The following is a 25,131-nucleotide window of genomic DNA, read 5'->3' as shown; positions in this document are numbered from 1 at the left end:
CCTAAAACTTACCTGTCAGGCACGTAGGTGAGCACGAGTGCAAGTAGACAAAAGACAAGCTACTGTCTAGGTGTCTATTGATATTTTAAGGGACTGTTTGTTAAATTATCAGAAAGCTACGAAATCTACTCAAACAAAATACGTAGATATTATTGCAAATAACTGTCATAGGCCTATAGTCTAACACAATAAACACTGTCCTTAATACTTCTGTTCCTATACTACTCCTAACATTTCCTCAACAGTCTGTGATGATTTTCCCAGATTTTTCTGTTAAAAAATTGCTTATGTAAAATCTCAAATTTCACCATCTGTTGATGCTCTGCTCTCTCTCATTAACTTGAGCCCATATCTCTCCCTTTTTTCTCTCCCTATTTAAGCACACATTATTGGTCACCTTAAACCCTCAATCTGTCATTCAGATATTGTTCCCCCTTGTCTTCTTAAAGATCTTTTTTATGTGGTTAAACCTATCGTTTGGGATATTGTACACAGTTGTCTTAATACTGGTTCAGTCCCAGCCTATTTTAAACATGCTGTGGTGTAGCCTTTAATAATAATAAAAAACTAATCTGGACTAAACCGACTACAAATTAACTCAGTTGAGAAAGCCTGTTTCTGTGAATTCGGCTATTAGCGAAAGTTAAGTCTTTTCTTTGTGTAGCTGATTTTGAAAATCTTATTCATGCCTTTGTCTCTTCTTGGCTCCACTATTGCAATTCATTCTACACTGGAGCCATCTGGTCACCCCTTGCTCATTTACAGTTAGTCCAGAATGCTGCGATCAGGCTCCCGACGGACACATGCAAGTATCATCATATCATACCAATCTTAGCCTCTCTTCACTGGCTTCCTGTTCATTACAGGATCAATTTTAGAATGTTATTGTTTGAATGGTTTAGCCCCTTATATCCTGCTGACCTCTTATACCTGATTATTCTTCCTCTCAATCACTTAGATCCTCTAATCAGATGTTGCTGGTCCAGCCAAGGTGTAGATTTAAGCTCAGGGGTGACTGTGCCTGCCCCAAAGCTTTTAAAAAGTTGAACTTGCTTTAAATTGACATAGGCTTTAATACAAACATCTAGTTTCATTTAATTTTATATAGAATAGAAATATTTGATTTATCCCAGTGGGGAAATTGTCTTTTTTCCCCGTCTCATCTCGCCCTTCTTGAGAGACACAGTTGAGAATTAGTTGGCTGGTTCTGTCTGTTGTTTCCCTGTTTAGCCAGCAGGTGTCACTGGTCGTCACATTTTTTTTGTCTGTGTTTCTCTACGTCTAGCTCAACTCACAGTCCCTGTTGTTTTACACTGCTCCCCGAGCCACCGTAACGGGTGTTTTACAATGTTGGACATTTTGTAATCTGGCTCAGCCAGTATACAGCACAACAGAAGGAAATGCGGACTAAGAGCCTTACTCAAGGGTCCAGTGGTGGAATCCGTCTGCTGGTCCCAGGATTCAAACCTCATCTCATCGCGGACACAGAATCCTGACTAGCTAAGCCACACGCCATCAACAATCGGCAACTTGAGTGACATAATAAATAACAGTCCCCTGGCTTTTTATTACGTCGTTAAAGAAAGAATTAACATCATGAATAAAATAAAAGTTTAAGAAAAACATGCCATTCACACTAAAAATCCAGGCTGAGGTACAATGAATTTAAGAATTAAATTATGACCAGGTGCGTGAGTGAATGGTGTGTGAGTGTGCCCTGCGATGGGTTGGCCTCCCATCCTAGGTTGTTCCCTGCCTCGTGCCCATTGCTTCCGGGATAGGCTCCGGACCCCCCGCGACCCAGTGGGATAAGCGGTTTGGAAAATGGATGGATGGATTATGACCAGGTTGACTCATACAATCATTCTACCTCTGCCTGGATTTTTAGTGTGATATATTTTTCTTCTATTTCATTCATCTCACAGTTGAAAGAATTCTGCATGCAAGAGTGGGAAACATTTTCTCCCAGTGGATATCAGGGACTGGTAGACAGCTATACGGAATACCTACCCGCAGTTGTTTCTGTCACAGTACTAAGAGTATTTTTTTTTCCACAGAAGGAAATGGCACATTTGTACATTTTTTGTTGTTGAATAAATTATATATCAAGTTTTCATTGTTTTTTTGTTGAACTACATACTTTGTTAACTGTTTAAATGAATATCGCATGCTGAAATGCCTGCATATTTTTTAAAAACATGGGATGTACTTTTTACTGCAAATAAATATGCAAATAGTGCATGCATTAAAGTCCTCCAGGGTTTTACACTGCTTTGTTGCTTACTATCTGGATACATTTGTAACTATACATTTGTCTGCTTTGTAAAATATTCATTTGGAATTGTTCAGTTGTATTTTTAACGTATGTAGCATTTTTTCTGTTTAATTTCCATAATAGCCATGAAGAAGAAGTGGGCGGACTTGTCTGACTGAGGCAAAGATACACTTCCAAATTCAAACTAAGGGATAAGTATTTTATCAACTGCAAAGTCTGGAAATGATTGTACTTTTAATATCTCAATGTACACGATAAATTTTTTAGGAATTTTATTTGCATTTTTTGCAAATGGCACATCAGTTGACGATTAGGTATGTGTGCGATGTATTAATTGTCTTTCAAAGAACATTGGGACTGCTAAATGTGTTGTCAGTTTATTTTAAAGGAAATGTATCACAAATGATAAACTGCGCTATAAAACAATGTCTGCAGAATTGACGTGGTCTTTTATAAACTGCCCTACCTATTTATTTAAAGTTTAGAAAGTTTAATACATTAAAGGGCACTGTAAACTCTGAATATGGAAGATCGAGTTACGAAGATTTTAAGTTCCCCAAAATTCCTTCCAGGTTCTTCATTTGATCATGTAGATTAGGCTGGCCAGAGTAACTTTGTAAAGTTTAAAGGTACACCGTGCAGTTCAAATCCCTTTCTTAAACTTTTCTTAAGCTTTGACACTTTGACTAAGTCTTCTCGTGAAAGATATTGCCATAATCAAAGAATAGAAGGTAAAAACTTCGCTTATTTCAGCAACAATGTTAAGACAAATTCGAAAGAGGTAGCATAAGACACTCAAAGAACGTAAAACAACTAAATAATGGAAACACAATCCCGGAACAAAGCGGACAGCGTCGTAAAATATTACGTGGTGTTTGCACGCGCGAAAATATTGCACATCAGAGCCGCAAGTTGCAAATCGGATAGCGGCAAGAACCATCCTCTTCGCCTCTGTTCTTCAGCAGAAGAAAATGACAATTCCGCTACAGGGGAAGAAATCATAAACACTGACATAGCAATGTCACATGTTTAAGACACAGCCAACTGCTGGAGACCCAGTCTGTGATAAAGAAATCCCGAGGTATGCAGTGACCAATCCTTCATGCTCCCACTGTCAGATTAGCCAACGGCTAACAAGCCGTATGCCCGACAATGAGTGAATCTCAATACTAAGAACGCAAAGACCGCACTTGCGCTCTTGGCAAGACCGGTTGCAATAACTTGCCTTCCAAGAACGAACTTGCCGCGCAGTGAATCATGGGATTGGTTTCGTTCGGCGAGCGTTATCATTGGATCTGGTCTTCGGCAACGGAAGATGACGTAAACGAGTCCTCGAGAACACAGTGCGGTCAAGTCCGGGGTCCTCGGTAAGACAGCGTCACTTTGGCGGAAACAGCTGATGAGGAAACTGTAAACAAGATCCCAGTGTGCGGGTCCATGCTCTAGTTCAGGCGGTTGTCATTGGTGTTTTGGCAGTAACGTTTATTTTATACAACCCATGCTGATTCTCAGCGGCTTAAAATCGCACGTTAAATAAGTGAAATACGAAGAAGTGCAGCGCGAAATACTGTACCACAGCAACAAGAAATGGGGAAATGAGTAAGGGAGCTGCTGTGCCGGGGAGTTCTGAAAGCTGAAATTTGCAGAAACAAAGAGCGTTTGTACGGTAAGGAGACAGCTTCCGGTTTTGCTGGAGAAGACACACTGACAGTCGGCTCCGCGCACCGAGCCCAGTGCGGCGCCGTTGGTTTCGTTTTATTTAGTTATATGTTACATGCTTGGAGCCACCACTATTCGCTTCGCTCGATACGGTGACCATGCGTCCGTGTTACCTGTGAGGAAAAACGACCACTTACTTGAGGGGTTTCACGTAAATCACGTGTCCTGTCTTTGTGCTTGGCTACACATGTGCACGTGACTGCATGATCAGTATGCGCCCGGTATTTTGTATTATCGGGTGATATTGGTAGCTTCTACCTAACTACATTAATGTGACTAACCGGATGGCAAATAGGTTTGGATGACTCGAGTTCACGAGTTAATTTACGCGCTTAGACACGTAATAGAAACAGGTTGGGAAAAAGGCAACAAATTGTTGTTTGAAGTGTAGACTATTGATCAGGCAATGTTCAGTGCTGATCGTTAAGATTGTGAGACGTGGATTTATCATTATGTGGTCAATGCAGCGGTCTACCGTCTCGTGGCCGAATAAGAGGTATGCCATTAAATTTATGTTGTACGTTATGTTTGATTATCGCCGACAGTACCGCATTTGTTTGTCATTTATGTTAATATTAATACTGTGTTTAATCTGGTAACTTGCCGGTGGTTCTCGGATATTTCCTATGGGACTATCTGTTATTCCAGATTTTTTTTGTCATTCCATAATTCGTTGAACTCGGGTTTGAATTGGTGGGAGCATTCAGTATTAGTCACTTAACTGTTCGAGTGTCACAGAATGTTCTAGTTGGCATTTTGGGACTCTTGGGAGTGGAGCTTAGTGTGTTATTTCTGCACTACTGAATTCTTACGTGTCTGTGTCTTTTTTCCCGTGCTTCACATTGTCAGCTGAGGATGAGTTGTGTTTTTGTTTCAGTGACATGCTTGAGTGAACCACCTGCAATAGTGCAATGCTTTCGACTCACTCACCAGAGAACTGGCCTGAATCGAAAGAAGTGAAACAGGTACAGGATGCACACCTGTCTCTTAAGCAGCTCCGTCCAAACACAGAAGGGACATACTTTTAGCTGGTACTGAAAACAGGAAGATTTCTGATCTTCATGGACAAATGAGGCAAACAGTGGAACATAATGAACTAGAACTGATAGAGTACTGTGACAAGTTTTATCTTTGACCTCGTACATTGTTTCCTATTAGGATTGCCCACATAAATAACAATATACTTTTCTGTGATGGGCAACTTTTAAAAGGAGAACTGTTATAATGAATAGTTCATAAAGCAGACTATAGTTCCAAAATTGTCTGTCTTTAGTCAGGTGTCCATAGTTACTATTATAGCACCTATTATGCACCTAGTTGTTTGAGGGGAAACTGGAATAAAAACTAGGTGCATAAGTTAGTTGACATTTGAAATTTATAAAGTTTTGTTTACTGGTAACAAATGTGCAGAGATTCAGGGCATTGTAAGTACATCACTACAATATGTAGGTCAGCAGTTATCTTTAGTGACACTTCAGTGTTAGTCTGCAACAGGCAACAAGCACTAGGGAAAAACTATGTGTGTTGTAGAAAATCAGGATGGGAAAGACAAAAGCAGAGAAGGTGGGGGAAAGGTTGTGGAAGTAAATACTCTGTCACTTGACTATTTACAGTATGTTTCAGGAAGTGGTGATCAGGCTGCCCCAAGCCACCAGAATGTCACGAGTCCTGTAGCTATAACTCTCCACCACACTTTATCAGCTGATTTAAACCTTTAATCCTGTTTTCTGCTTCCCTAGTGGATAACGAGCAAGGTAGCACTGTCACTCAAAGCCCTGCAAAAACGCTGCGTTACGACAGACACCGTGGTGACCAGCGAGGATGCCGATGCCAATTTGTTGTGCTGTGCCCTGGAGGCAGTGTTTGTCCATGGCATTAAGAGCAAGTACATCCGAGCAGAGGCCAGTGGGCGGAGCCGCATGCCCAGCACACGGGGGCCCCTCCCCCAGCCAGTATTTTGGACCCTGCTAAAGACTGTCACTCATCGGTGAGCTCAAACATTTAAAAAGGCAGATGTTTCACTAATTTTCTTTCCATCATCTTCCGTTTGCCATGGATTTGTATTTCCAGAGGCAGAATTGTAGATAGGTGCTGTAAGTCATACAAGTTTTAGTTGGTTTTATCGTCGTGCATGCATGGTGAAAATCTGATTGTTTAATTAACATCTATACAACCATAATACTAAGGAATTGCTTTAGCATTATGGTCTTAAAATTGAGTGCAACTTATTATTTAATTATGATGGTTATATATAAATACATATGTAATATTAAGTTACAGACTATAAATCAGATTTAAAATACATTTGTTGCAACTAATCCATCCCTCATCTATGTTCAGAAACGTCTTTCCTGACTACCATCTCAGTTATTTGGATGAGTTGTTGACCATTTATAAACAGCATTCAGATGTTCTAGAGTAAGGAGCACTGAAAATAGGTGAAGCCAGGGTTGAGCTGTGTGTTATTTTTTAAGTCTTTGATGTGGCAGGCTTTTCATTCAGTATAGTTCACATTTGCATATGCCGTGGTCACTCTCTCTTTAAATGTGATTTTTTTCTCCCAGTGACCCGTGTATCTTGTTTTGGCCCTTACTTCATAGAGCTTGTGTGCTGTTTTACTGTCTAAGACCCACGTTGCTTCTTTTCCCCAAGGGATGTGATCCTGGAGCTGGAACAGCTGAGCTTCATCAACAGCGATGTCGGCCGCTGCCGAGCCTGGGTGCGTCTGGCGCTTAATGACGGCCTGCTGGAGTGCTACCTGGCCTCTCTGCTACGGGAGGACTCCAAGCTGGCCAGCTACTACCAACCCAGTGCCCTGTTGTTGGATCCTGAGGAACGGGAGGTGCTGCTCAGTTACCTGCAGGGCCTGACCTCGCTTTCCTTCCAGCTGTCGTATAAGAGCGCAGTGCTCAATGAGTGGACCATCACACCACTGGCACTGGCTGGCCTCTGCCCCGCCATCAGTGAACCCCAGGACACTCCGCAGACACCCCCATCCACTGGGGTGGCCCCCCTGCAGGCACAGGTGCGCAAGGAGTCCTGGGACACGGCATCGCAGTCCTCCGGAGGCTCGGACGCAGTGGAGGTGCAGCAGGGCTTGGGGCACAGGAGGGGCGTGGGAAGCAGAGGCCAGCTGACGTCCTCTAGCCTCAGTCTGGACACCATGGGGTCCTCACAGCTCTCTTCCAGCCTGAGCTCTGACAGCCTGCTGCAGGGCAATGGCCACAAGAGCCCAAGCAAGGAAGCATGGCCCACAGACCTGGAGAGGGCGGCTCCTGGAGAGGAGCACGGGAAGGACCAGCAACCGTGAGTCCAGCTGGCTGAAAGGCAGCCGTGAGGGGGGGTCTGAGCTTACACTCATACTTTGATTTGCCTGATTATTTACAGGTCATAGTCTAGATATAGGAACAACATTATAACAACCGCTGGCATTTTTCTGTTACTAGTATGTCATTGTGTGTATTTCTCATTAGGGGAATAATTCAGGGTTGGGTACAAACCTCGGTCTTGGGTTCGTGGATTGAATCAGTTTTTGGTATGTGAAGGAATCTTGAATTATTCTTGAAATTATTTATTATTAAAAGACAAAAACGACTAGGAACAGTTGTAAATCAAGTGTAAGGCAGTGTTAATGTAATGTTTGAGATTGAGTCTGGATGCATATCCGTGGTGATAAATGCCCACAATAATTTTTTTAGCCTGTTCTGAATTTCCTGCCAAAAGTGCTTTCGATGTTACAGGGAGACTAACTAGCAGAGGCAGTTTCAGCTCCGGTCGTGCATACACTCGCACGATATCGTCTCAAATGAGTTAGCACGCTGATTGTTTTGCTAGCAACATATCTGAGTTTGGTATAACAGAGCTGACAGTGTTTTGGTCTTACTAACAGCATTCTTTTTACGGTTTTGATGAAATTTATTGGGAAACCGAAATGTTCCAATGGGGTGTCACTGGACATAACAGATGGCCTGCCACTCCGGCTACAGGAAAAAACTCACACTGTCCCATTTGGACTGGTGTAGTGCTGAGGTGTCACCCGCCACATGGCTGCACTCCGGTTCTCATCCCTGAGGTGGTTTGTCATGTGGTGGGTGTGGCAACGCACTGTAATCATTGCATTCTCCTTACCTTCTCCTCCATGTCAATAAATGTATTCATTCACTTCATTGTGTTTACCAGACTGAAAATGATGTAGTGAACAGTACACGACAATACGCAGATATAGTACACGCCTAGATTTCCTTGCTGTTGGTATTAGTGGTAGTCGTGTATTATGTGGTTGACGTAGCATGCAGTCTGTCCATTTGCAGAATGTCCCCGCTGGAATATGAGGACGGCGTACGCTCCAGTCAGGACTCCACGCAAGAGGACTCCTGTCTGTCCAGCCTGGCCCCAGACCACTTGTCGGAGGCGGCGACGTCCAGTGGTTCGGATGTCGAGATGCCCATTGCGGCGCCGTCTACCCCCGAACCCTCCGTGCTCACGCAGGATGAGGAAGCGCCTGGGGAGGAGATGTCTGCTGCTGCCCCCGCCGTGCCAAGTGACCCCCCAGACACTGAAGAATTAGCTTCCCCGCTCGTTAGTGAGGTATCTCCAGAACCCACCCCAGACGGCTCGGCATGCAGCCAGGAGCCTGTGGGATCCAGCAGTGCCAGGGAGGATCTCGGCAGGAAGGCATCGGTGGCCTCGCTCCACTCCCCAACCACTGGGCAGCCTGTGAGTACCCCCCCACCTCCACTGCACTTCCCTGATTTATTAGACTAGCTTTTCCCTGATTGTTTTTTTCACTGTTCAGTGGTAGAACTGTTATCCACTGTCCACGTGTGTGAAGTTTGCATGTTCTTCAGGTTTCCTACTGCATCCCAAGAACAAATTTATATTTTGGCTAATTAATGTCTCTGATTTGCCTGTTGTGTGTCTGGTTGTGTGCATATATGCCTCCTGACAGCCTACTGCCATGTTCTCTCTGCCTCCAACCCCCCTAACCACTGGTCAGACGACGGGTAGACAGATGTTTATCGCCAAATAAATGAATGGATAGCAACAGTTCTGCCCATTGAAATGTTTTTGCTCCATCCTTGCACCTACTGTTCTCTGTTTTTGTAGCATGGCAACCATAATGTCATTGTAAGCGTGGTTATGAAGCATGGAGGTGCAGCCATGCCTGGCTTAACACTCAGTTGTTGCTTTGTAATGCCTTGCCTTCTCCACGTGCGTCATCCCAGCTCATGGTGGTCTAATGGTGCGTTCCATTTACCTCGGCGATTGGAACTCTGAACTGGGAATGATGCGTTCCAGTACAGCAATTTGGAAAGCCATTTAGCAATAGCAGGGACCTGTTTCAAAAAGCAAGATTTCTTGCTTAGCCAGATAACTTATGAGATTCAATTTACCCCAGTTTAAATGGACTTTGTTCACTTACATTTAGCTCAGACTACCTTAAATCTGACAAATGATCCAGCTAAGCAAGAAACCCTCCTTTCTGAAGTGTGCCTCAGTTCTAACCTGTTTAATTGTTAATAACACACCAGTCACTCACACACGCATTCCTATGGGCAATTTAGCAATATTACTTGATAACAATACGTTACGCAGTATTTTGCGCATAAAAACCGTAGCAACACGTCTACAGATAGCGGTCAGATTGTGTGTATGACTGATTTAATGAGACAAATAAAACATAAGTGCTAATAGACAGTGTAAAACTGCAGCTTTTACTTCTGTTGACAGAGGCACAGCCATCTTGGAATCTGAGCTCGGGGCTGCGGAGATTCCACTGAGTTCACAAGTTGGAATTCAGACTTACAGGGGCGTTCCAGTTGAAATTTCCGATTAGGAACTCAGAATTTCCGAGTCGCGAGTTTAAATGGGACGCAGCATCAGGCTGTTATAAGAGCTACGATTGCTGCCCGGGTGTGACATTCGGTGCCAGGCTGACATGTCGGCCATGTCGCTCCCCAGAAATGGTCCTGGATCTCTGAAGATGACTTCTACAAGCCACGCCCTCAGGACGGGATAGAGTGCGATGGGGCGCCGTGTACCGACACGGACCTACCAAACGGAACGCTCATGCCCCCCACGCCCGTTGAGGCTGAGCCGGCTCAGTCCCCCCCCAGCGTGGTGCACCGCAGGCAGATCGGTGAGGACGCCCGTGCTTTGTGTCTCCTCTCACCTTCACCATCCCTACTCGGCCGCTGATGCGGAGCCTCACCTGTCAGCTGGTTTGCCAGCCACCACCACACCTTCTGCCGTACGGTCTGCGTGAGCAGCTGGCTTCTGCTTTGCATAATTCCAATCCATGACAGAAATACAGTACAAATGCATGACCAGGGAAGAGAGAGAACATAGACTGATGTTTATTTGCTTAGTATTTTTACTGCAGGTTGGAATATTACACAGTCAAAGCCAAACAACAAGGCTGTGGGATTCCGTTAACTTTGGTCTAGAAAGGCAGCTGGGTTTAAATGTCTTCGTGTTTTTCGCCTCTCATCAGATGTCTTTCTCAGCACGCGGGGATGCGTTTGGTGTGTTTACAGCAGACAGCAGACAGGGGGCAGCTGGCAGCTAATGCTAAAGTCACAGCCGAATTTGCGCCGCGGCCGCTCGCAGATTGACACACATTACTGTGTAATACCATGACTTCCTTTCCAAGTGCCTTCATTATTGGTTGATCCACTTCTCACTAAATATCGAGAGGAGAAGGGGTGGTGAAGCCAACAATCACCCCACCCCGGAGCTCGCTTGGTGATGCCGACACCACACCCCTCTGCGGTACTTTTTGAGCTTCCTCTTTACAGCATGTGATTACAGTGTGTTTGTGCAGGACCCTGAATATCAGTCCACCATTCTTCTGCCTTTCACCGTTCAGCCGTGGTGTTTATCACCTTTCGTTACTTGCCTGTTATTTTGCCCCTTTTGAGAGAAATGAAAGAATATGAATGGTGTATCACTAAAAGACTGTAAAGGGAGTCTTAGTGGGTGCAGCTTCATAAATATCCCCAGGCTTGGGGTTTGAATCCCACCCCTGCTCCCATCCCTACCTTGTGTATTTGGAGTCTCTGTGTTCTCCCTGTGTCTTTCTGTTCCTTTCTAATACTCCGTTTTATCCCCCCCCCTTGAATTTATAGACGTAGACTTGCTCTCTCACCCCATCGGTCTTGGCTTTGTGTCTCTGGTGGAATTTGAACCTGGAGGAATAACAGTAGAGCACAGCAGGCTGCCGCATGCCATTGTATGTGTGTGTGCGCCCTTCCAGGCTGCCCTCTGCCTTGGGCCTTTGTGCTCCTCACCCTTCTGATTTCCAGGTTCGCTTTGATCCAGTACTAGATAAGTGGTAGGAGGGTTAATGGACGGGTGAATGAAATGAATTCTGCATAGCTTTTGTCATCCTTTACCAGAAGGGTTTTCTTTCCTCATTCTTCTCATTCTGTGTTGTCTGGCACCTGTTTTTCTAATACTTTTCCTGCCATGGTTAGCATTCTCTCGTACATTTGAAACAACTCCTTAAAGTACTTTCATTTGCAACCTGCTGCTCCGCATCAGGCCTTCCACTGATGTCAAAAGCAGAGCATTCATGTGTCTTTTGATAACTGAAATGATTATTTTTTCGTTCCTACAGGCCTCTTTTCTCAGTGTGCCTTTGTTTCCGGTCTTCCTCTTATCTCATCCTCTTTTTTTCTGCCCTCCCCAAACTTTTGTTGTTCTTTCATGGGGAGTTCTTCCTCATGTGTGCAATATGTTGGTATCAGCACAGAGCTGTGTCCGTAGCCTTAAAGCCACGGTTCGTACAGATGTGGGTTTTTGTTTGAGGTCATGAGGCCACACGCTTGTCTCATGGTTCATCCTCGTGGAAATGGAAGATTTCCTTGTGCAGGTCTATGACCGTTAAAGCAAATTACTCCTTTTCATACAGTCTGACATTTTTTTCTCTTTGCCCTGTTAAGATTAGCATGAGTTATAGATCAAGTAGGAGCAGCATACAGTCTATTCAAACACATTTTCCAAAAGTTCTCCTTCTGATATATATATACATCCTGTTTAGGTTGTCTCCTTCCTGACGCTTGTGACTCTGTACTGGATGGATGGATGGATTCACACATACATACATGCATACACACCTATACATACCTATACATAGATATTCATATGACAGTCGAAGACAGACTGTAACCTGATGGCTTAGGAGTGTCCATGCCTTTGTATGTTTGTGGGAAGTAATAAAGTGTGTCCATTGGAAGCATCTAGCCTTGTAAATGGGTAGGAGCATATATCGTTTTCATTGGGTAAGAGGTATCTTGGCAACAAACTGTGTGTAATTGGGGGGTGGTGTGTAGCGCAGCATGTCTAAGAATCCTAGGGTCAACACAGAAATTTCAGTGTTGGGCCCCTGCTCGTGCCCTTTACCCCCCAAACACCCTAATGAGTTTTTGTTTCATTGTTTCACATTGTACATTGCATTGGGTAAAAGCATCTGCTAAATAAAGGAATTGCAATTGTACTGCCAGGAAGCGATTTCCCTATCGGATGCTTTTTATTGGTTAACAAACTTAAAAACATATCTGACCGCATTTCGTAGTCTTTCCACAGGAAACCAAAAGCGACACATGCTATGTAGAGGTATCTGTGGGTTTGGTACATCTGTGATTTACTTACAGTGACAGTTTTGTTTTTCTGCTGTGGGGTTTTGAAGGTTGGACAGCTCTTAGTAGGCAATCTAGTTGTCCACTTATTTTTGTGGGCGAAAGAGAGTCTTTGGATGAAGCATGCAGCTCTACACGAGCATTCGAGGGTGGAGAGTTTTCATCTCACTTCTCGCTGTTTTCTGTCCTTATTGGACTTCGGTCGGTTGATGGCACAGTGCTGTAGCAGTCAGACTTCTCCTCATGAAGGCTGAGGTGTATTCCGGTTATCCCCCCATCCTCCGCCCCGCCCCCTGCAGGCCTGTCGAATCCCTTCCGTGGGCTGCTGAAGCTGGGCCACCTGGAGAGGCGCGGCGCCGTGGGCCTCTGGCGGACTTATTACTGCGAGTTGTCGCCCTTTGAGCTGCGCTTCTACCTGGATGCCGAGGAGCGCGCCTGCTATGACAACTGTTCCCTGCTTCGCTGCGAGGATGTGTGCGTGGCCACTGCAGATGGGCGCTTCGAGCTGGCCTTCCCCGGCAAGCGGCTGCTCCTGCGGGCGCCCTCTCACGACGAGGCCGAGGACTGGGTGGACCGCATCGTAGAGGCCGTGGCCAAATGCCGGCCTCCCCGCTGTGATGAGCAGCGTCAGTCGCCAGAGGCCATCTCGCCACAGGACATCGAAGCCCCTGTCTCCTCGCCACCCGTCCTCAGTGACGCCTCCCCCGAAGAACCCGAGCTTGACTGGATGCGGCCGACGGAGCTGGAGCCGGAAGCTATCAAGGAGGCAGTGTTGTACCTGTCCCAGGATGACCGGTCCTGGATGCCTTTCATCTTCTCGCTCTCCTTGGAGGCGCTGAAGGTCTTCCAGGTGCAGGAGGGCCACAAGGCCCTGCGCTTCACCCATGCCATCGAGTCCATTCGGGATGTGGTGCCGGACACTTCACTCGGCAGCCCTGCCTACTTTCGGCTGCTCACGGCCCGGAACACTCTCAAGCTGCGGGCCGAGACCGAGGAAGAAGCGCATTCCTGGAGGGAGCTCATCCGGGTGGCCCTGAACTCCTACCTGGAAACCTGTGACGGCAGCACTGCCGCCAGCACCCCTACGGGGAGCGGAAATGTGCACAGGCTGGTGGAGCACAGCCTCAGGGAGGACGGGGGGCTGCTGGCCCACCTCTACAGCGTACCCACCGAGAAAGGGCTGGACGTTCAGAACTTCAGGTGTGCAGGTGAGTTCCAGTGGTTTGCTGTATTTCAAAAATGCAATGGCCACAAGTTAATTTTTTATAGCTACGTTGGTCACCTCACCTATAGAGACCAAACAAACAATGGTACAAAGACAAGGAAAAACAGCGATTCTGATTGGCCTGGTTGTGCGGTTCAGATATCAGTTGAACTAACGCAGCAGTTCATAAAGCATTCGATTTGCAGGTCAAATGAGTAATTCTGTCCTAAGAACATGGCAAAGACCCACTTTGGCTCTATATTCTCTGTTTTCATCTTTTATTTGCAGGGAAGGTAAGAATTTTTGCATCGAAGTTCTTACAAACAAAATAAAACAGATACATTTATTTAGAGGCAATGAAAAGACGTGACACAAAATGACTTTCTGCACTGGTTGGGTTCAAAAATCTCCTAGCAACAAAACTCACAGCTGACCCTATTTAAACCTCAACAAGACAGTTAGGTCTACTTGTGCCAAATGAGTTTTATTATTTACATGTTGCGTTTTGCTTCCAAAACAAGTCTCTGTATGCATGGTACTTTGATTTCAATGTAGTATATTTAGACACTGAATAGACATACTTTATTAAGTATAAGTAGAACATTTTGGTTGCCACAGCAGTACGTAGGGTACATCGAAGTGTTTGACTTTAAAGACAATAACTAAATATGAATGGATAGGATTGCAGATTGTTATGTGCCTGGTTTAACTTGGCCTGCAAACCGATCACGTGACACTAACAATGAAGAGTTGGCAGGAAATGAGGACCCATTGGGAGGAGATATTATTTGATCAGATGGCAGCTGGGACTAATGCATCCTATGTCATGATGATGTTGCTCCAGCCAAGCACTGCACTGTAAACTACGCTGCCGACTGCAGACCGTCTGTTCCCAGTACCTTCCTGCACACATTAAATATTTTAGCCTCCTTTGAATGACTGGGGAGCAGTTCACTTGTGTTTTGAAACTTGTATTACTGCCTCTGCATAATCTTAACATAGTATGGGGGACATTTTGATTACAAGTACCAGTGCTGAGAACAGGGGGACCCTGGTGTTCTAAGCCATTTCTTCAGCAGTAAGCTGATGAATTTGGTAATTTTGAAGAGTCAGTGTGTCTTCAAACCAGCACTCCCTAACATCGCCCGCTCAAGAATTAGCTGTTGGAAATTCCCAGAATGCCAAACCCAGCTGCGTTTGCCTGCGCAGGTTGCTCCCGACAAATAGGCTTCTCGCTTGGGAAGGCCAGGCTGTGTGAATTCTCGGGCCAGTACTACTGCGAGTCCTGCCACCACGGTGATGCTGCCGTCATCCCTTCCCGCATGGTGCACAACTGGGACCTCGCGGTGCGAGAGGTGAGGCCCTCTCTCCGTGTACCCCTGTGGGATCTCTGCGAGCACCATGCCCCTAACCCTCCCAGGATTCCTCTTGCCAGGGTTGGCTGGCTGCCGCTGCTTTTCTGTGTCAGTGACCATTGCAGGCAGATGTGATCACGTATGTGTACTTTTATCCATATTTAGCCATGTCCTGTCCAGTCAAATTTTCTTGTTCACATTTTCTCCATTATTTGCAATTTCCAAGATATTTGGAAACGCATATAGCCCAAGGCGGTGGTTCTCCGGTGCATCCAAGTGTAACCCTACCGGCGTGTTTGAGTCAGCCGTCATCATCAAACGGCTGAACCATTAGTGGAATAAAGTGCTCTGATGGTGATATTTATATGCCAGCTTCCTTCCACCACTAGACTCCCTTGTATTTGTGTGATTGTGTGTCATATCTCCACTGGAAAGACTTACCAGTGCACCGGGCAAAGAGCCTTTAGGTTGTTAAGTCGTTTCCCCAGTGGGACCTTTAAGAGCGACTGCTCACTGAGCCATGGGTGATGGTGGTACAGTGTGAGCCACAGTGGATAAATAGGTCTGCATAGTAACTTTAATGGCGTGAGTCAGGATTTCCACACTTATATGTAATGTTTCTGTAGCATAAATGTTTCTTGATACATTACACTTAAAGTTAGAGTGTAGAATACAAGCTGCTTAGATACACCAAGACTCTTAATCAGCTTATTTAGCTTTTTTTTTATTATTAGATGCCGTCAAATGCATTTTGACTCCTGGAGACCATAAAAATGTTGCATGTTCCGTCTTCTGTCTGTGTCTTTAATCTTCCCAGGTGACATGTCCATTGTCATAATGATTAAGTCCTTCTGCCTTCTTGCTGGTCATCCTCTTCCTCTTGCCATCATTTTCCAAGCACCATGGTCATTTTCAGTGTACTGGGTCTACTCATTATTGCCCAAAATACGATTGTTTGTTATTTCTGCTTCAGGGGAAAATTCTGGCCCAGTTTGATGAAGAATCCACCTGTTTGTCTTGTGTCTCATGTCTTTTTTAGTCATCATCTGCCTTATTTGTGATGTGCATGTTGTAACACTGTAGCAGGCAGTCGAGGTCATTCCCCTTCCTTTTTTTGTTTCTATCTTCTGCTTTCATTTTCTGTTTATTTTTCTTTTGTTAAGGCTCATCTTTGCAGGTGTGTCATTTTCATTTTCGCCCCTCTGTTCTGCACCCATTGTTATTTTGTCTGTGTTGTTTCAGCATTACATGTGCTTGTCATGGTAGTTTTTACACTGTAACAATGCGTCTTCTATTTCAGTGCCTCAGCAGGAAACCTGATCTGAGCTTTAACTGTATACAGAACACTCCCAAAGTGTACACTCTCCCATTTACAACAAAAAAAAAGGAAAAAGAGAGAATAAAAGAGTTATTCTTATGGTGCCAGAACTGCGTTTTGCTTTAAAAGCGGATATTTTACATTGATTTATTTTTTATACAAGTTAACAAGAACATCAGTAAGAAGAACAGTGCTACTGCAGACTAACCATAAACTTTGGCTGACTGGGTGGGGATGCTTCAGTAAGTCAGGCAGACCCCCACTGTCTGCCGCGGTCACCGACCTTCTGCGGGGGTCTCTGCTGGCAGGTCTCATGCCCAGCCCTGAGGCTGCTGGCCACAGTGTCCCTGGAGCCCCTGCTGGACCTAGGTGTGCTGAACCCTGGCCTATACGTGCACGCGGAGCCCATGGCACGAGCGCACAGCCTCCGGCAGCGGCTGCGACTGCTGGGGGACTACCTGCTCACCTGCCGCAGCGACGTCATCAAGCGGATCCACCCAAAGTGAGCCCCCCCCCCCCTTGTTGTACAAATCAAACTGGCTGGGTAAACTGGGATGCCTGTGCACCTCTTGCTGAAAGCTCTGAAGTTGCAGGCTACATACTGGCCGACGTATTGGAAGAGTGTGATGATACCATTATGCTGTTTCTGGGCTTTGCGATTTTGAACAAGTGTGTACAATCCAGCAGTGCAGGAACCTCAGAAGGTTCATGTTTGCATGTACTGTTACTCTACAATGGTGTGTACTATTAATTCATCTTCATGTAAGAATTGTGGTTTTTTTTTTTTTAATCTGTAGACTAGAGGAGAGGAACTACCTCCTTGAGACCTCACAGCTGTACAGTGTGACCGACCTACGGCAGGTAAGTGGTATGTAAGCTCTACAGACATGAAGCCTGGGTCCATTGACTGTGTCCAGGCTGGGTCTTAAATGCCACTGAAATGCCCCCAAAAATGTTGCCAAGATGCCACCTAATAATGTGCCTTGAAGTTGCCGGGTTTTGGCGTCACCTGGGTGCCTGGAGTTTCAGGTTCCTCAAACTGAAAAATAATGCTCTATCCACACGCTATCCATGCATTTTCTGAATGCTTAATCATTGCAGGGAATGCGGCACCATTTGCAGTTTAGAGATGCTTGTTCACTTAGCTGCATGTTTTTTTTAATCATTGATAACATAAAACATTGGAAGTTTACAAACAAACGAAAAGCGGCCATTCGGCTCTTCAAGCTCACTCAGGGAGAACTCAACTAATAGCTCAGAGTTGTTAAAATCTTATCTAGCTCTGATTTTAAAGCACTCCAAGGTCTTATCTTGCACCACACTTACAGGAAGACTATTCCATACTCTAACTACATGCTGTATAAAATCATGTTTGATAGTCTAATTTAATGTTTAACAGAGCATTGCTAACCTGTTTTGTATTTATGTTAAACATTAAGGATGACATTCAGGGTGGTAATTACTGAAAACTATGACACCGCTCTGCTTTCAGTGGAGATGAGACACTGAATGCTGGCTGGCATGAGGACTAGCAGTTAAATATATTTCCATGTTGTCTTTTATATGCTCTATATGTAGCATAGTGTTGAATTTGTAGCTGACATTTTCACTCTTATGGCTTGTGTGATGCCCTTTAATCTGTGTTTCTATGGCGCTGCTCCATTTGCTTCTTGCCCGCATCCACTTTGTGGGCACATGTAGATTGCAGACGGGCAATACGAGGCCTTCCTGCAGAACCTCGTTCAGTTTGCCTCCAGCCACATCTACCAGTGTGACCTCTGCACACAGAAGGGCTTCATCTGCCAGATCTGCAATGCCGGCGGTATCATTTTCCCGTTTGAGTTCGAGACGACCACCAGGTACGCCCCAACCGGTTGGGTCTCTGCTGTCCATGGACCTTTAGAGATATGGGAACATTGGGAACACTGGCGCTCTGGCTCCTGCACACTGTCAGAAGAAAGGTACCAGCTTATACTTTTGGATCACTGGGTCGGTGCCCTCAAGAGTAAATGTACCTTTTAAGATACCGAAATGGACTATGACGAATATACCCTTGAGGGTACATAATGATGCTTGTACATTGGAGATGTTCCTCAGAGTCCATTTCTATAACTTAAAAGTTACATTTAGCTACAGCTAAGGGTACAGTTGGCGGACCCTTGAGGGTACAGTCCCGGTACAAACAAAGGTACAAATTGGTACTCTTTTTTTCTGACAGTGCAAAGGTGCTGGTATAGTCAAGGATTCGAGTGTGTAGAGCGAAGGCCATGTGGAATAAAGCTAGCTGACTGTAATTTTATAATTTTTATTTAACACGGGGATTCCGTGAAAAGCAGTGATGAAAGGAATTGTAGTCTTCTACAGTAATATAAGCCATCTTAGTCGTCATTCTGTTCTGGCCTGAAATCATCCTTACTCCTGTCCCCTAACCCTCCCAGGTGCAAAGTGTGTAAGACTGTGTCCCACACAGCATGCAAGACCCAGTCACCTTCCTGCCCCCGATGCCTGCGCTTGCAGAAGTACCTGGAACGTGAGATGGAGGACTGACAGGCCCCCTGGCCACACGGCGCCCCCCTCAGCCAGCCTCCGGAAGTGCCATAGTGCACATTTAGGTTATGCGCCCCGGGGTGAACGTGGTCAGCCGAGCCTGTTCTCCAGAAGCTCCAAGCTGCCGTCTGCATGGAGGGAGGGACAGGAGGGAAAATCAGGCATCCCTCTCTCCTACGGGAGAGTTCCATGCTGTAACTGCAGCTTCCCTCTTGAGTGGTTAGATGCTAAAAGGGGCTTTTGGGAGTTTAGGAGACTCTCAGAAGGGAACTCATCCTCACACTACAACGTCATCATGTGATGGGTCTGGCCTTCGAGTCACTGACACTTTAGCGCATGGAAAATGGACAGCATTTACAGCTTAGATGGTTTTTCATCTGCTTTATCCATATGAAAGCAAAAGCCAGGGATCTTTCTTATGACTTGCAAATATTATGCAACTTCTGTCTTGGACATTTGAAGAATGTCTTAGGGTAGCAAAGCATCCTGTGCAGCGCCGTCTTCCTCGGCGTGTTTTGTCTCTGCGTCTCCTTTTGTACTCCATTCATACTTCACAACTTGTCGGTGAGGCAGAATCACTCATGCTGCCCCGGAAAGTCTCCTCCATCTGTTAAAAGGTGGCGTAAATGTCATTGAAGGTTTTCTAGTTTACAGAAGGGTGGTGTTAGACGTTTTATTTTTAGCAAAGTGCTAATCTCAATTTCTCGTATTATTTTTATTTATTGCGGTTTTTTTTATATACAATTTTTCTCACCTGTTTCTCATAGATGCTCACCAAGGTTTCGTTGGGATTAAACACCTTTAAGAGGGCCAGCACTTAATCTATCCAAACCCATGCATAATGTCGAGAGTTAAAGACTGTGCCTTTGAACCTTGATTGTTTTACATTTGTCACTTTATTCTAACATGAAGTACATTGATTGTGGTGCTGTTCAGCATGCAGTTTTACTTAAATTTACATTGTGCCAAAAAAGGGTAAAAACAGGATATTTGACACTTTGTGCAGGTGTGTATGTGTGCACACTTTGTGGTGAATGTTCACATTGCTCAGAAGAAAACCACATTTGTATTTTTATTTTGCATTTGTCTTAAGTGATTTTGTTGCTTACTTGTATATAAACCAGTATGAAACCTTTGAATAATTATTTTTATTCCACTTAGGTAAGGTGTATTATTTTGAAAGGGCTTCATCCATCTTCTAAGCGGAGAAGGATTTAATTTTGGTTCAGTACTGTTCTCTGTCATCTTCTTACTTAAAATGCAGTTTGAACTTCAGTTTCATTCATTGTGAAAGCATGCACCCATTGTCAGATGTGTTTCTTTTGACTTGAAGTGCATTTAGGATTACAGGTGAAGTAAGTTCTGTGTCAAAATAATTTTTGGAGGCAAGACTAAATGGGCAAATGGAACTCTGTTTTCACAGTTATGAAAAATGAACTTCCTGTCCAGAAAGCTGCAGAATGTGTTCTTAAAGGGGTCTGCAAAACCTTATTTAGCTTGGTGAAGTGCTCTGTTAGAGAATACAGTAGATGAAAGCACCTTTGCAGTGGGTTAAAAGGCTTTTGAGTGAATATGGTTAGCAGGCATTGTTCTAGACCAGTGTTTCCCAATCCGGCCCTCTGTCTGTCCGTGTTTTTGCTCCCTCTGAGCTTCCTGCCACACAGTCCAGAGTTTTTGCTCCCTGCCCAGATCTCTATCAAGCAAAAACATGGACTGTCCCAGCAAAAACGTGGACTGTCTGGGTCCTCGATGACCGGGTTGAGATGAGGAATCTTGATGAGGAATCAGAGTTGAAGCTTTTAATGTTTCTGGTGATACCAGCATGCCTGACTCTGTGACTTGCAGACCCGTATCCCTGCAGAAGGCCTAGCTGCCAAGGGACTCCTGCCCTTCCCATGATAAACACCAAAGATTCTCAGCGAGCCAGAAAGGACAGATACATAAATGAAGTGTGCACGTTGTCTTATTCCTGGACTGAGATATGTTCAAAGGGCAGACCTGGCTTGCTGTAGGTTATGGAAGGAAGTAAGCCTGTGTATAAACTCCTATTGCCTGTTGGAGGTAACAGTGTAGCAAAGGTTTGTATGAGCACTGATTTACATTTTTTAATATATATTTTAACTCTTTTAGTAAAGTGGTTAATTCCATTTTAAATATGAGTATATGTAGGAGTTTGCACAGGGTAAGGATTTCATTATCTTTTTATTTGTCCTTATTTTATTTTACTGTTTCTACAGCATAATCACGTTATTTTTCTTTTTTTATCAACCTCAAAATTCTTTCTTCTCAAAGCCCAGTAGGGGGCAGCACTCCGCTGCATAGCACTTCTTGCAGCCTTGTGTGAGCAGAGAATGATTGTCGAGCTCCAGCCTGTTCCGCTTTGGGCTGGATGGCAGAGGAGGTTTTGCTGTGGTTGGTTGCACTGTATGTGCTTTAGACCGAACGGAAACTGGGCGCCGTCTGCAAGAACAAAAAAGTCTGATTGTGGGCGGGGCTGTGAAAGGAGTCTGACTGCACTGTTGCAAGTGTGCAATTTGACTGCTTTGGGAAATTAATTTTGTAAAGAGTTTTATATTGCTATTAAAATCTTGAAACGTATTACTTTTGTGATTCCGCTCTTCATTCACTTCCACACCACATACACAACAGAACGCGGTCTCTGACCTTTGTGCTTCTGGGCAGGTTCTGTCCACCCATCCGATCTCAGTTCTAATGGATCTGTTTCAGTCAGAAGTGCAGCAAATGAGGAACGGAAAGCTGCGGTCCCTGGAAATACGGAAGTTTGGCTAATTCTTCCTGCGACTCGAACCATCAGACTCCCCTTTCATCGCGCCTCCTCTGGCCTGTGTTATGACTATGATGGAACATGACGCCATTTGCCTGCAGCTTATGTTCCACCTACCATCTGTCCATCATTCATCCTCTTGCTCTGAACGGGGTCGTGGCAAAAGTGTTTCAAAAACACTCTTTTTACAAGTTTTTTTTGGACATTTGACATAATGACATGTGGTGCTTAGGGTGACACAGCGACACGCTGGTTAGCACTGTTGCCTCACACCTCGAGCACTGGCCTGGTTCTTACGGGTGTGAAATTTGCATGTTCCCCCCTTGTCATCATGGGGTTTCCTCCTGGTTCTCTAGTTTCCTACCCACAGTCCAAACACACGCTAAGGTGAATTGGATATGCTTCTTACCCCGGAAATCAAAGGACAAGCAGGTATACAAAGTAGATAAAAAATATGTTATTTTAAAATGTTTTTTTAGGCTGTTCCTCATGTGTTAGTATTATCTATTGATAATTTAACAGAATGATAAATCCCTTTGAAAGCCGGTTCTAGCAACCACCTGTCGGGCTGCCCAGTGTACATTCGGTTGACTGCGAGCAGCGTAACCCAGACTCCGTCCAGCAAGAAATGTGACGGCTGGCAAGCTGAGGAGTGAGGGAACATGCCGGAAGTGAGTTGCAGCTGGAGGAAATGGTGTGTTTCCTCCTGTTCCTCCTCCTCCAGAGTGAGAGAGTGAAAGAAGCACCTGCATCTGCTTCAAACCCTGGCGGTAACTGTGAGACTCTCACCTAGCCTTCGATCACAGACGGAGGAGCATTTCTTGGGCTGCAGCTGCCAAAACTGGCAACCTACATTAAGGGGATGAGACCTCACAGAAAGGTCAGAAAACCAGTCAGCTGATTCATGATGCACTTCTTCCAGCAGTATACTATGTATATGCTCAACTCTGGCATCAATTAGCACGGGGGGGAGAAGTGCACTGTGTACAAAGGTGCATATTTCCTGTAGCACGGATGGAAAGGTTTGCACTCGTGGTGTGCAAGAAAATGTAAAGTCCTTCGGTTTGTGCAGAGGTGACTTGTTTCTGGTCCTCCACTAAAAAAAATTGTGTGCTTTGTGTGGCGGTAAAGACCAGTGTCGGCTCTGTGTGTCTGTGTGGCAGTTCAGAACAATGGCATACTGTACTATTTATAATGTATATATAGTATAAATAGTACAGAATGCCTTTCTTCTTCACAGCCACACAGATATATATATATATATATATATATATATATATATATATATAATATAAATGGTACATTAAATAGTACAGTATATCCCCCTCTCTGTGTATGTATATATACATACACATATATTATATATATGTTATATACCTGGATGGTTTCTGGTCGTCCTCGGTGTCTTCAGCTTCACTTTATTCTCGTGTGCTGCTGGCTTCCGAATTTTGAACCTGGAAGCAACCTGCCGCTCAGCGTCGCCAGCAGAACCACGATTGAACCAGGATTTTAAAATGCAGATTTGTTTAAAAATTTTGAGCAGTCCCTTAATATTTTTCTGAGGTTGTACAGTACTGTGCAAAAGTCTTAGTCAGTCAAAGAAAATGTTTAAAGCTGTTGATCTGTGTAGTATATGTATATTGGCTCAGGAACAAAAAAAGAACAATTATAAATTATGCAAATTAAGAGTATAATAATACAAACTTACAAGAATTTTTTCCATTCTCCAAGAAGATACAGACATCCTGTTGGGCGGCTAGATGAACACCGCTTCAGTTCCCAAACCTCTCTGGAGGGGCACCTCAGCCAGACTGCTCTATATTTTTAAACAAATCCATCCATCTATCCATTTTCCAAACCACTTATCCTTCTGGGTTGTGGGGGGTCCAGAGCCTATCCCAGAAGCTATGAGCACGGGCTGGGGAAGAACCCAGGACAGGGGGCCAGCCCATCACAGAGCACACTCACACACCAGTCACTCACACATGCACACCTACGGGCAATTTAATAACTAGTTTTTAAACAAATCTGCATTTTAAATCCTGTTATAAACATAGTTCTGCTGGCAGAAGGCTACACTGAGCAGCAGGCAGCTTCCAGATGAAGCAGGAGACACTGGGAACGACTAGAAACCAGCCAGGTAAAGGATGGTAGCAACATTCTAATGGCAGAGATGACCGTCAACTTATCTGACAGTGTCTCATGAATCGTAGGATGACATCAAGTGACCTTCAAAAAGAATGGGGAACATTAAGTGAAGGTGTGAAGTGCACTGCTAGGAGAGTTCATATCAGGCTGCTAGAAGCAGGACTGAAGTTCCATAAAGCAAGGAAGAAGCCCCTCATTACTGAGAAGCAGAGAAGAATCAGGCTGCAGTTTCTTAATTTTTGTTTCTGGTTTCTTAATTTTTTCCATGGCTGTGTATGTGTGTATGTGTGTGTGTGTGTGTGTATGTATGTCCACTATGTAATGACAACCTTTTATTCTGACGACATGCAGACATTTTTCAGTCTCCGCAAGGATAACCTCAATTTTATTGAAATCTGTGAATTCAATCAAAAAACTACTAATGCCAGAAGTCTCGTGTGTTGTTTGGTTACTTATGGTTAAGGTTAGGGCTGGGTGGGGGTTAAGGTCGTCATTTTTCGGATTAGGGTAATGCTCATAGAAATTAATGGACGGTCCCCAACAAGATATGAGCACAGGTCTGTGTGTGTGTTTAAAATAATATTCATATGTGTCTCTAAAACTTGGGTTAAAAACCAAAAGGTACTAAATTCTAAAGCTAAAATGAAATTACTGGTGACCTGGTAAGAAGAAGACATGAAGGCAGAATTCCTCAACATCAGCACAAAACAGACAATCTCCTCCATCTTCTTCTCCATCGTTTTTCTGGAGGAAAAGGGCTCGCAGCGACGGCAGCACGTCACAGTCACGCTTCACAGCACTTCGCAGCCACAATGCCACATCTATGAGAATTTACTGTCAAATTATGAATGGGCAGGCCTGTTGTGTTCACCTCAATGTGTCTTGTGTCCCGCGTGAACTGTATAATTACATTCTTTATGGGAAATCAGAAAAACCAATCATCCGATTTACAACGGCATATCAAGCTCAGGGCCACGGTATCACATTTTTAAAGAACATTACAGAAAGAGGCTACCTCTGCCCCAGTCTGACACATTCCAACTTCCTGCTTACAAATACGTGTACAAAATGTACTCCTTTTTTCACGAAATTAAGAGGAGGAAATTTTAATGTGACTACAAAGCTGACCTTGCCAATGCAG

General features: G+C 44.6%; 1 protein-coding gene across 4 annotated transcripts; it reads left to right on the top strand.

Moving 5' to 3' along the window:
* The first annotated feature begins 3,547 nt into the window (after window positions 1-3,547).
* plekhm1 (pleckstrin homology domain containing, family M (with RUN domain) member 1) lies at window positions 3,548-21,655 on the top strand. 4 transcript variants are annotated; one of them, XM_049014436.1, is made up of 12 exons: window positions 3,548-3,642; window positions 4,872-4,959; window positions 5,734-5,981; window positions 6,647-7,300; window positions 8,290-8,710; window positions 9,956-10,133; window positions 12,933-13,841; window positions 15,047-15,192; window positions 16,819-17,012; window positions 17,308-17,371; window positions 18,212-18,369; window positions 18,949-21,655. In XM_049014436.1, exons 2-12 carry the CDS (start codon window positions 4,906-4,908, stop codon window positions 19,055-19,057), a joined length of 3,135 nt encoding a protein of 1,044 aa, XP_048870393.1. In that variant the 5' UTR covers window positions 3,548-3,642; window positions 4,872-4,905; the 3' UTR covers window positions 19,058-21,655. The 4 variants fall into 4 exon arrangements, with proteins under 4 accessions (XP_048870393.1, XP_048870395.1, XP_048870391.1 ...); XM_049014438.1 differs by lacking the exon at window positions 3,548-3,642 and adding an exon at window positions 3,653-3,941 and having other exon boundaries at window positions 8,305-8,710; XM_049014434.1 differs by lacking the exon at window positions 3,548-3,642 and adding an exon at window positions 3,653-3,941.
* Window positions 21,656-25,131: the final 3,476 nt, after the last annotated feature.

The sequence above is a fragment of the Brienomyrus brachyistius genome, chromosome 5 (assembly GCF_023856365.1).
Source record: "Brienomyrus brachyistius isolate T26 chromosome 5, BBRACH_0.4, whole genome shotgun sequence".
In the NCBI taxonomy this organism is placed as follows: Eukaryota; Metazoa; Chordata; class Actinopteri; order Osteoglossiformes; family Mormyridae; genus Brienomyrus; species Brienomyrus brachyistius.
Note: the sequence above shows the minus strand (reverse complement) of the source record. Positions and strands in the feature narration are given on the sequence as shown.

Coding starts and splice junctions, on each gene's coding strand:
- plekhm1 (XM_049014436.1), top strand. CDS start 4,906: ATGCTTTCGACTCACTCACCAGAGAACTGGCCTGAATCGAAAGAAGTG. Junction 8,711..9,955: donor CCCCAACCACTGGGCAGCCT/GTGAGTACCCCC, acceptor GTCGCTCCCCAG/AAATGGTCCTGGATCTCTGA. Junction 18,370..18,948: donor GAGTTCGAGACGACCACCAG/GTACGCCCCAAC, acceptor TAACCCTCCCAG/GTGCAAAGTGTGTAAGACTG.